The sequence below is a fragment of the Zeugodacus cucurbitae genome, chromosome 2 (genome assembly GCF_028554725.1).
Source record: "Zeugodacus cucurbitae isolate PBARC_wt_2022May chromosome 2, idZeuCucr1.2, whole genome shotgun sequence".
In the NCBI taxonomy this organism is placed as follows: domain Eukaryota; kingdom Metazoa; phylum Arthropoda; class Insecta; order Diptera; family Tephritidae; genus Zeugodacus; species Zeugodacus cucurbitae.
This window is the reverse complement of record NC_071667.1, coordinates 66,582,781-66,594,864: the sequence shown is the minus strand read 5'-3', so window position 1 is coordinate 66,594,864 and position 12,084 is coordinate 66,582,781. Positions and strand designations below refer to the sequence as shown.

Here is a 12,084-nt window from a genome sequence, read left to right as displayed (position 1 = left end):
AAAACATCTTGGCCTATATCCTTACAAGATCAAATTGACGCAAAAACTGAAACCGCTTGACCACCAGAACCGTCGTATTTTCATGAATTGAGCTGAGCAACAACTCGAAAATCATCCAGATTTTAATCAAAAAGTCATATTCAGCGATGAGGCTCATTTCTGGCTGAATGGCTTCGTTAAAAAGCAAAATTTGCGTTAATGGTCAGGCAGCAGTTCACACGTAACTCCATGAGTCACCATTGCATCCCGAAAAAAAATACGGTTTCTTGCAGTTCATAGGCCGGCGGCTTCGTTGGGTCGTACTTCTTCCATGATGATCAAGATCGGCACGTTACTGTGAATGGGAATCGCTACCGCTCAATGATAACCGAATATTTTTGGGCCGAATTGGATGATATGGACTTGGACGATATGTAGTTCCAATAGGACGGCGCCTCAAGCCACACAGCGAATGTCACAATCGATTTATTGAAAGGTTTGGTAAACGTGATAGCTCACGAAAATTGTGTTCAGCGAGTGGACTTCTGCAAGCGTGCCCGTGGTGGCCATGCAAAAGAAATCGAGTTCCATACATAATGGTATCGAATGTACTTTCACAGGAATAAAGAATCTCATTGATATCCCAAACCAAAAATGTTTGTTTTATTTAAAACAACTTGAGTAAGACTCTTATTGAAAAACCCTTTACTAAGTCATCTCAAAATTACCCAAAGTCGTGACAAAATAGTTCTGAATCAGTACCGGATATAAAAATTTTATATACGAATGCCTTATTTTCGAACAAGTTCCTCACTACTTCTTAAGCAGTCATGAATTAGGCTAAAAATCTGGATTTTTTATAACTATTTATAATAATAATCAACTGGAAAAAATTATATATCGAAAAGGTTCTAAAAATTAATATTTTGGTATAAAAGTTTCCGAAAATAGTACAAATTCCATCGTTGCTTTGAAAATTCCTAATCTGCTTATGATTATAGTAAATTATATGCATTTAACTGCGACTAGTTTAACTACTGTGTAGACAGATGCAATCAGCACTTCCTTAACACGAGCGCATACTCACTATAAGCCTCGCCATGGCCGACCAAGCACAAGTCCGCATCTCAATTGCGCATAAATCACAAGCAAAAGCCACAAAATTACAACTTTTACGAGCAGAAGTGTTTAAAACTTATTAGGACTCAGTTGTGCTACGCTAAATAACGGGTCCAACATTGCACATATTTACAACTATGTGATTTTCATGTGCAAACACGGCCTACGATAGGCGGAGAAACCAGCCGATCGGCTGAGAATAACACAATTTTAACAAAATTCAAATTAATTTAATGTGCTCCAGCCGGCTGAAGTGGTGCATGGAGACACACACATGCATACATTTGTCCATACAACAAACTTTGTTGCACAGACCCGCACGCAGCGCTGGACTCTACCTCCAGCGAGCATATGGGCGCCGAACGCATTTGTTAACAACAGTTATCATCAGTACTACTAGCTGTGGCACTTACATTTTGCTGGCAAATTTCACTCAGAAGTGTCCTCTGCATGTTGTCGTACCACTTCAGTCGCTCTTTATTTGTTGCCATTTGTTGTAGTTGCTGCTGCTGCTGTTGTTTTTGTTGCTGTAGTTGTTGTAATGCGTTTTGTTTTTGTTGCTTTAGCAATTGCAACATCACCACCGGATCCAGCAATTTCATGGCCGACAAAAGTTTCAAGACTTCCAGCTGCAACTGCAACGCCTGCCCCACCGGCACCGCCGTGCCACAATCAAGCGCAGTAACATTGCCAGCGTCTGCATCCACCTCGGCATCCGTACTCGTCTTCTGTTGCTGCTGCTGCCACTGATCCATCGTCAGGAAATTACAGTACTTATCGAGCAATGCCGATTCGGCCAGTACCAAACGAAAAACCGATTGCAGCGCATCCTTGTGCCGCGAACGACAGCAGACCTCATGCAAAACGGCGACGAAGCGACACATCAACTGACAGTAGGGCAAATCGCCACAGGGTGGCATCGTGCTGTCAGTGCCAGTGCCAGCGCCAGAGACAGCGTCAAAGCAATGCTCCAGCTTTTCGCATAAAACTTTTGCGAAATAGTTAATTTCACTTATGCCGCCGCCGCCGCCCCCACTCGACGCTGCACCCGCATCGGCTGCTACTGTGGCGGCTGCACGCGCCGCTGCCGAAGATGTCGATGGGCCGTCCAACAGCCAGAGCGCCGCGCGCTTTTGTTGTTGCTGCTGCTGCTTGCGTTGGTTGTTGGCGCGTTCGCGTTCACGCTCCTCCACCGCCGGATGGTTTTTCAAATAAAGTTTGATGTGATTTACTAAATAAATTTCCTCAGTTTTAAGAATTACATTCGCCAGTATGATCGTTGCATGCGACAAGGCGGAAAAGCTCTCCACGCCCTTTTTCCCGAGCATTCGCCAGTCACCATTCACCATGCGCAATTTGCAATTTGCATTTTGTCATTCACCAGTCACCATTTGCAGTTGGTTAGGTTAGTTTTATTTACACACACACACATATGGTTGGTGAGTGTGGTGGTTGGGGTGTCGGTGTGTCAGTGTTTGGGTGGCCAGTTCAGCCGCATTTATATAAAGTTGTTGTCATCATCATCGTTATCAGCAGTGCAGTTGTTGTTGTAGTGAGTGTTGCCACAGTTGTTGATTGTTGAATTTGATTGCGTTGTGTGTTGGTGTGCGTGCATATAATGAAGAAGAGAAATAGAGAAAAAAATCAGAATTGTAAATACAATAAGTTTTTATTACTTTGCATAAATTTATACAGCAACAACAACACATAAAATAATAGATACAGACATATATGCATATATGTATAAATATATAGTAGACCTTATGACTACATAAAGGCCACAGTGAAACTTAATATTTAATGCCAATAATTTAAAGACACTTGTTAGTTGCAAAGCCAGTTGGGCAATAAGGATTATTTCGGAGCTGCACAATCTAGTCAATATGCTAAACACATACATATTGTTTAATATACTACGAGAGCTTAGAAAAACGTATGGACAATAAAAACAATAGAAGCTTTATTAGTCATATGATATTAGTTATGTTAGGTTAGACTGTAACATTAAAGATAGAGAGATAGAGTTCCTCTTTCGTACCAAGTTTATTTGAAGTATGATTTCTGAGCCATACTATGACATAGCAATTAAATAAGTCTACACAGTAAGAGAGTAACTCAGAGCTAAAAAAAACAGAAAACCGGACAGCATACCACTCTATCTGACATTTGGTTCATTAGCGATCTTGATGACAACCAATTTTGCCTGACCGTGATCTGATAGCCTGAACCGGAAATTAAATTCCTACCAAAATACCTATCCGACTTTGTTCGAACACTCAGAACACTTCAAGAGACCTTAGAGCCAAAAATAACGGGTGATTTTTTTGAGGTTAGGATTTTCATGCATTAGTATTTGACAGATCACGTGGGATTTCAGACATGGTGTCAAAGAGAAAGATGCTCAGTATGCTTTGACATTTCATCATGAATAGACTTACTAACGAGCAACGCTTGCAAATCATTGAATTTTATTACCAAAATCAGTGTTCGGTTCGAAATGTGAAAATCCGCTTTTTTATCGACAAATTTTGTTCAGCGATGAGGCTCATTTCTGGTTGAATGGCTACGTAAATAAGCAAAATTGCCGCATTTGGGGTGAAGAGCAACCAGAAGCCGTTCAAGAACTGCCCATGCATCCCGAAAAATGCACTGTTTGGTGTGGTTTGTACGCTGGTGGAATCATTGGACCGTATTTTTTCAAAGATGCTGTTGGACGCAACGTTACGGTGAATGGCGATCGCTATCGTTCGATGCTAACAAACTTTTTGTTGCCAAAAATGGAAGAACTGAACTTGGTTGACATGTGGTTTCAACAAGATGGCGCTACATGCCACACAGCTCGCGATTCTATGGCCATTTTGAGGGAAAACTTCGGAGAACAATTCATCTCAAGAAATGGACCCGTAAGTTGGCCACCAAGATCATGCGATTTAACGCCTTTAGACTATTTTTTGTGGGGCTACGTCAAGTCTAAAGTCTACAGAAATAAGCCAGCAACTATTCCAGCTTTGGAAGACAACATTTCCGAAGAAATTCGGGCTATTCCGGCCGAAATGCTCGAAAAAGTTGCCCAAAATTGGACTTTCCGAATGGACCACCTAAGACGCAGCCGCGGTCAACATTTAAATGAAATTATCTTCAAAAAGTAAATGTCATGAACCAATCTAACGTTTCAAATAAAGAACCGATGAGATTTTTAAAATGCGAAATTTTATGCGTTTTTTTTTTTAAAAAAGTTATCAAGCTCTTAAAAAATCACCCTTTATATGATTGAGAGGCACGGCAAAATACTCTTTACTACGAAATCAGCAGTACTATCGATGATTTATAGCATGTCATTTTTATGGCAATTATGATTAAGTTGGCAGTCAAGATTCAGGCAATCCCTTCTTACTACCAGACTGAGTTACGGGACTATTCCAGTGTGGCATTTTCAAAAAATACTTTTTTTTTTATTTTTTGCTTATTCGATAGTTTATACTTTCAAAATTATCCTGTGAAAGCGATAAGGTCGTATTTTGAATAGTTTTTGAATGGCATAAGCCGCTATAGTCGAAACTTTAAACGCGTTTTTCTCGAAACTACGTTTCTCAAAATTGCTGATATCATAACTCAATGAGAAATTGACCCATCGACTTCAAATTTTAACTGAATATTCTTGAATATATTTACTATACAATGACCTACGATCTACTTGATTTGTTGAAAATTGTTAATTTGGCATTAAAAATACCATTATATGCTTAAAAAACGACTTTTTTCAGAACAAAGCCATTTTGTTAATTTTTAATACTTTTTCAAAAATCATAGGTCCATTGTATAGGAAATACATTCAACTTTAATAACCTTTTTTAATTTTCTTGTTTCATCTACTTATGCGGCCGGATCATGCCAGCAGTTGGGGAACTTTTTTTTAATGGCACCTCCGAAGACACAGCACACAACTTCGTTATTTTTCAATATTTTTGTAAAAAAAATCTTAAAATATAGATAAAAATATACATTATTATGTCCAAAAAACCTCGAAACATTCGAGTACTTTCTTTTAAAAAAATTCACAAAGATTACCTAATTATTCATGGGTTACAGTGGTATAGCCACTTAAGTGTTTTGGTCAAAGCCAAAAACCTTCTTCAGTAATTTATGGTATTCTCTCCAGCATTGAGCCTTCAGAAAAACTTTCAGTCATTAAACGTTCACCTTAAAATAATGTGTAAGTGGAATAAGAATACAATTTGTTGTACATTGCTATACTACCAAACCTTTTATCAATCATATGACAACTAATCCTGAGTGCTTGCTTTCTAATAAGACTAGCCGATCTGGGGTTAAATCATTTGTTTGAAAATAACCGCTACATGAAGTTTCCATGTGTTGCATACAAAATATTATTGGCATGACGAGAAGAATCTTGCTTCTGATCTATATTTATTATCATACATTAGATATGTCTCGATATATATACTTACAAGATCGTAGGAAAATTAAAAATTAAAGCAAAAAATAAGCAGAAACCTTAAAATAAAGGGTTTTCCAAAAGAGATGCAACAAAAGTAGACCGATAGTGACAGCAAACGACGCCATCTGACGACATTTCTCTTCAGTAAGATTTGCCATTTCACAGTGCAAAGATATACGATCCAACAACGATTCGAAATTATTAAAATTTACTACTGAAATTCGGAGTCAAAGGTTACAACTTTAAGAACGCTACGTCCAATTTATGGTCGTCATAATCGTCCTATCAGATCAACAATTCAGCGTCTAGTGGAAAAATGAGACAAGGAAGTGCCGTAGTGTCGAGAATATTGTTGCTAGCGGATCAATTGAAAAAGACACAAATCAGTATCTCACACGTCGTTCTCAAGAGTTGGGCATCTCTGTGACGTTGTTGTGGCGAATTTCGCGAAAAGATCTTAGCCTATATCCTCACAAGAGCAAATTGACGCAAGAACTGAAGCCGCTTGACCAACAGAATCGTCGTATTTTCGTGAATTGGGCTGAGCAACAACTTGAAAATGATCTAGATTTTCATCGAAAAATCATCTTCAGCGATGAGGCTCATTTCTGACGAATGGCTTCGTCAATAAGCAAAATATACGTTATTGGTCAGTCAGCAATCCCCACGTACTCCATGATTTATGGGCCGACAGCGTCTATGGGCCGTACTTCTTCCGTGATGATCAAAATCGGCACGTTACTGTGAATGAGAATCGCAACCGCTCAATGATAACCGAATGGATGGTATGGACTTGGACAATATGTGGGTCCAACTGGACGGCGACACAATCCATACAGCGAATGTCACAATCGATTTATTTGAAACCAAGTTTGGGGAACGTGTTATCTCACGAAACGGTCCAGTCAATTGGCCGCCTCTCTCGTGCGATTTGACGCCGTTAGACTATTTCCTATGGGGCTACGTCAAGTCTTTGTTCTATGCCAACAAGCCAACGACCATTGATGAACAAGGACTAGGATACTCTAGGATAAATGAATTGAATAGCCAATAGACCAGTTATTTTTTTAACAAGAGGAAATGCTATATTTAAACACCAAAAGTGAGAGATTGTAACTAAAATTCAAAGATTCATTTTCAATTTAAAGAAAAATTAATAATCTAAATTTAATTCATTGATGATTTCGCAAATTAGAAAAACATTAAATTCAAATCGTGCTAAATTTATGCAAAATCAAATCAGTAAAGTGTAGTGAAGTGCATTCAATAATGAAGCTGTCCTAACCAGAACTCCACGCAGACAGATAGACACATAAAGTTTCAAAGTTGCCAAAAAAGAAAGCCTACATATTTCAACAGGCTTTCATAGTTTTGCCTGTCTTTACTCTTTGACTTTATTTTGCCACCACGAGAGCATATCTGCAAACTTAATATTTATTCATACTAGATTTTTTCAAATCTTATCGAGCTCGTTAAATCTTCGAGTGCATCTACATACATTACACTCGTATAAGCTGGCTGCTAAGACTTTGAATCTGGCCTCAGGTTGTAAGCGTACTATAAGGCGAGGTGTGTTGAAGTGCATGAATGCAAGACTACCTCATTGCCGGTGAACTCATATTCCATTGTATGTTATTCACTTGAAACTTCTAACTTTTGTTGTCTTTAACTTCCGTTCACACGAAGCTTTCTGCAAATCATTATCGTTGCATTGTGGTTGGGAAGTGGTGTTTGCGGTAGTAGAAAGGAACATGACACTAATGAGTGAAATGTATTTTTTCGAAAGGCTTATGTATTTATAGAATAACCAAAACATCTTGAATCGATAAATACGAGTACAAAAGAATATACGGATGGATGGATTTTCGTTAAATATTTCAGAAGATACTGTATTGCAATTTTTACCCACTTTTTAAGCCACGCTGGCCCACCGTAGCCCACAGACAATTCGATTTTCACGCCTTTCTGCACGCCTAAAAGTATGCAATACCGCACAAGTGCCACACAAACACACTCAATTCCGCCAGACTCGCATTGATTTCATATTGAACTTGAAGTTCGCTCACTATTTCTTTTCGTTAGTTTTTGCCGCACAGCGAAAGGAACGGTAAAAAAAGCGCGCATAACTGCATACATCCTGCCGCACAGGACTAGCTGGAGTGTATGATTTAAAAGTGCATGCACTAGAACGCAGCACCACCACACCTTTTGTGTCGGCTAAATATTCATACATGTACGCGAATACATTTGGCGCATTCGTATTCACATACATCTGGTAACACTGTAGTGGATCGAACTATCTTCGGACTAAGGTAGAGCTGTGGTTTAAAGATTGTGAGGCAGTTATATGTTAAGGATCAATCGATATTATGGCTTTAGTTTCTTGATTTATTTTATCTTTATTATTGTCTGTCTATCTAAATTATTCTTCTAAGCCTAAATGTAGGCAATATTTTATTTGAACACTCATAATCGGACTAAGATATTGCCTACAATTAGGCGCAGAGCTTTATTTATCAAAGTCACACACCAAATAGCAATCCCTTTGTGATCCCAAATATATCTTTAGACTTTCTTAGATTATCTCAACGTGTGGAAGTTCTAAAAGGCTTCACATTTTACTGAATTACTTCACAGGCAAAACCGGAAAATTCTTGGATATTGGGTATCTATGCTTCTCACACTCTCTTTTCGTTTCTTTTATGTCTATAGAACCCTAACTAGTCCGCAAGTCCTTACTAAAATTCCATTTCATAACCACTTCCCGGTTCAGTGCAATCACTTTCAAGGACTGAGTACATTCACATGTGTTCGAGGGTGTCTATATGTAGGTATATCCACACATATGTATAGACGGATTTAAGCGCACCTTCGCATTGAAAGCATCAGCTGAGGCATTAAGCCATTGTCGGCCGAGCACTTTTGCGCTTTTCACCTTTGTTAGGAGACTTCTTTTATGCTGCGCGTGCGTGTATGTGTGTGTGAGTGCGTTTCTTCTTTCTTCTACCTTTTTTTATTGAGGAACGGAGAGAACAGCGTTCTTTTTTGATACCCCTTGCGTTGCGTTATTTCATTCCGCATATTTGATGTCGCCGCTGTTGTTGTTGTTGTATTTGGATTTTCACTTTACGCTCGCTTTGAACGCCGCGCCGCGTCAAGTGGCGTAAATGTTTTTGATTTATTTTGCGGAAATTTGGCGGCACAAAAGCAATGGGGTGCGGCGCAGCGAAGTAAAATTGCAGACTCGCACAAAAGCGTATCCTCGTATTCTTCGCTTAATCCTTTGGCAATATGAATGAATATCGCTTCTAGTGTTTTTTGTTTGTTTTTGTTGTTGTCTTGCTTTCGTTTTGTGTATTTAAAAAATGCTTTAACGTGATTCTTTATTACGGTTCTTTTAAAAGCAACTGTCAGCGAGCGACCGAACGAAAGACATGAGAAAGCTGTTGCTGTAATTTTGTTGTTGCAATTTTTGTTGTTATTGTTTGGCGACACTATTGGGGAGAAGGTCATTGTGACCCATGAAATATCTGTTGCTCTTGCCCCCGTTGCGCTACTAAATTAAATTGATGTCGTGGAAAGATACAAGCAGACATCTATACATGTATCGTGAAAAGCTGTTCTTTTTTACGTTTCAGCAATTTCTTATCGATTAAGAAGAACCTACCATATTTCGAATATACTATATATCAACACACAATCGGTACTTCGTTAGATAATTACTTCGATATGAAGTCGACATTCCTATCTAGGAACCTGATGCTGGTCACATTGCATAGATATATGCCTTTACTAGAGAACCTAATCAAGCTTGTGTTAGGCTTTCCACTAGCTTTCAGTATTTACCTAGTTTCTCAAAAATATCCCTGCAGCAGGCAAGTGCCAGAGAAGAAGATGAATACAGCGATTCTGTAATTGTATGATATATTAATGATATTATAAAAGTATTCTTCTACGATACAGTACCCGCTGGTGGAAGCCGAGGAATAGGGAGATCTCCACTCCGTTGGAAGGACCAGGTGGAGAAGAACCTGACTCCACTTGGTATTACGAATTGGCGCTAAATGCCAAGAAGAAGATTCTTCCTAGATATATATAATACATGTAGGATCAAAGTCAGAACCTATTGATGGCACGATTTTCTCTGGGATGTCCGCACGATTTTTTTAGGAAAACTCGGGTTCCTATATAGGCAATGCCCCTAAACGGACCAGACTTTGTAGTTTTAAGTAACTAAATCAATCGACATCAAAACAAATATCATTGGGTGAATCCTCACCGGTCACTGTCTGGTGGCGGCACAAGTCTGTAAAATGGCGCTGACGGATCGAGATGACTGCAGGAAATGCCAAGAGCAAGGTATAAGACAAAAACAATGCAGCATATCTTGTGCGTTTGTACTGCATTGTCACGCCAACGGCTCCAACATCTTGGGGACTCACAGTACAAGAATCTGAAAGAGGTGTCGCTAGTAAAACCACAGAACCTTCTAAAATTCGTGACAAGCGAACTCACTACGTGACGACACTCCGTCTGGTATCGCAAAGAACCAAAACTGGTCCATGTGTGGCTTTGGTCTAACAGGCTAACCTAACCTAACCTTATATTAAATTTCGCAATATTTCTAATTTACAATGAAGGTCTCTTGGAATACACTGGGTGTCTCCTTCGACCATAATTTGTATAACTTTGATTTTTTTAATCGTATATTAAAGAAAGTAACAAATGACCAAATTTCATAGTTGGCTTTATCTTGGCTTTGGTGACGATATGGATTACCTTCTTCACATCCAGTCTTGTTCTTTTGCAAAGTTTGATGCTGATTTATGTTACGCAGCTTGATGACAACTCACACTACTTTTAATTGCAAGTGAGTGGTGATAGTCCAGCATTTTAAAATAGTCTGTGGATAATTGAATACGTCCTCCTGGTTTGTAGCTGTGTCAACTCTCCTTTAAAGAAATTCTAAATTGTCGCATTAAGATCAAAGAGATCCTTGTTTTTTTACCACCAATATAGGTCAGCCATTTATGTTTATTATATTATGGTTTATATTATGTCAGGAAAAACACGATGAATAAGCTCCTTTTTCGAGACCGAATTGCCGTTTGTCTGCCTACCTTGGCACCTGTTCCAAGTTGCCCCTATTCCCATTATAACTGGGCGTTGAAAATGAGTGAAATCGGTTCAGGAATTACCTCAACCCTCATGTACTGTATATGCTGATTTTCGTTATTCTATTGGACTTTATTTAAAAAAAAAAAATTACAGCAATAAATTTGTTTGTTTTGTTTTTATACTCTCGCAACAAAAGTTGCTAAAGAGAGTATTATAGTTTCGTTCACATAACGGTTGTTTGTAACACCCAAAACTGAACGAGTTAGATATAGAGTTATATATACCTGTAAGCTGTAACTTGAGTAAAAATTAAGATATCTTGATGAAACTTGGCACACTTATTTCTTGACACCATAGGAAGGTTGCTTTCGAAAATGAGCAAAATCGGACCACTGCCACGCCCACAAAATGGCGAAAACCGAAAACACATATGGTGCCATAACTAAGCCATAAATAAATAAAATTTAGTATGAAAATAAAATTTGATATGAAGGATCGCACTATGAGGAGGCATATGTGGATGAATTTTTTTTGGGGAAGTGGGCGTTGCCTCGCCCCCAAATCGGTTTTTTGTATATATCTCGCAAACCAATAGAGCTATATAAACCAAACTTTCTGCAGTCGTTTTTTTAGCCATTTCCTTATACAGTCCAAAAATGACAGAAATCGGATAATAACCATGCCCCCCTCCCATACAAAGGTTAGGTTGAAAATTACTCAAAGTGAATTAACTCACTAACCAAAAACGTCAGAAACACTAAATTTCACATAAGAAATGGCAGATGGAAGCTACACTCAGTTTTTTTTTTAAATGGAAAATGGGCGTGGCGTCGCCCACTTATGGGTCAAAAACCATATCTCAGGAACTACTCCACCGATTTCAATGAAACTTGGTTTGTAATAGTTTCCTTAGATCCCAATGATATGTTGTGAAAATAGGCCAAATCGCTTCACAACCACGCCTACTTCCTATATACCAGAATTTTGAAGACGATCTGAATCCTTTGCTTTACAATATATAAAGTAAGTACTAATGAAAATATCGGTGCAGAGCTTTGCACAAATACTATGTTTATAGTGTGACAGCCCCATTCTAAAAATCGCCGAAATAGGATCATAGGTTTTTAAGGCCCCATACATCGAACACGAGGGCCTCGGTGCTTCTAACCTAATATTACAATTTTCAATGGACTTTTTGCACTATATATATTCGTCATGTGGGTCAAATTGTGTATTATTAATATAAATAAAGTTAAATAAATAAATTGCGAGAGTATAAAATGTTCGCCCTTCCTTACTTGTTGTTAATAATTTTGTTGTCAATTCAAATAAAATCATCTTCTTGTTATCTTCCTCACAATTTTTCGATATATACTTACTTTCTAATCCTACCCTGGCCTTCCATAAAT

General features: G+C 38.4%; 1 protein-coding gene across 2 annotated transcripts in view; it reads right to left on the bottom strand.

The window, feature by feature from the left end:
* The window catches only part of LOC105217216 (uncharacterized), a 154,120-nt gene that overhangs the window by 76,655 nt on the left and 65,381 nt on the right, over positions 1–12,084 (bottom strand). For both annotated transcript variants that reach the window (XM_054225839.1, XM_054225840.1), the window contains one exon: positions 1,512–2,411. In XM_054225839.1, the coding sequence (XP_054081814.1) occupies positions 1,512–2,411 (900 nt within the window). The remainder of the gene's footprint in view (positions 1–1,511; positions 2,412–12,084) is intronic.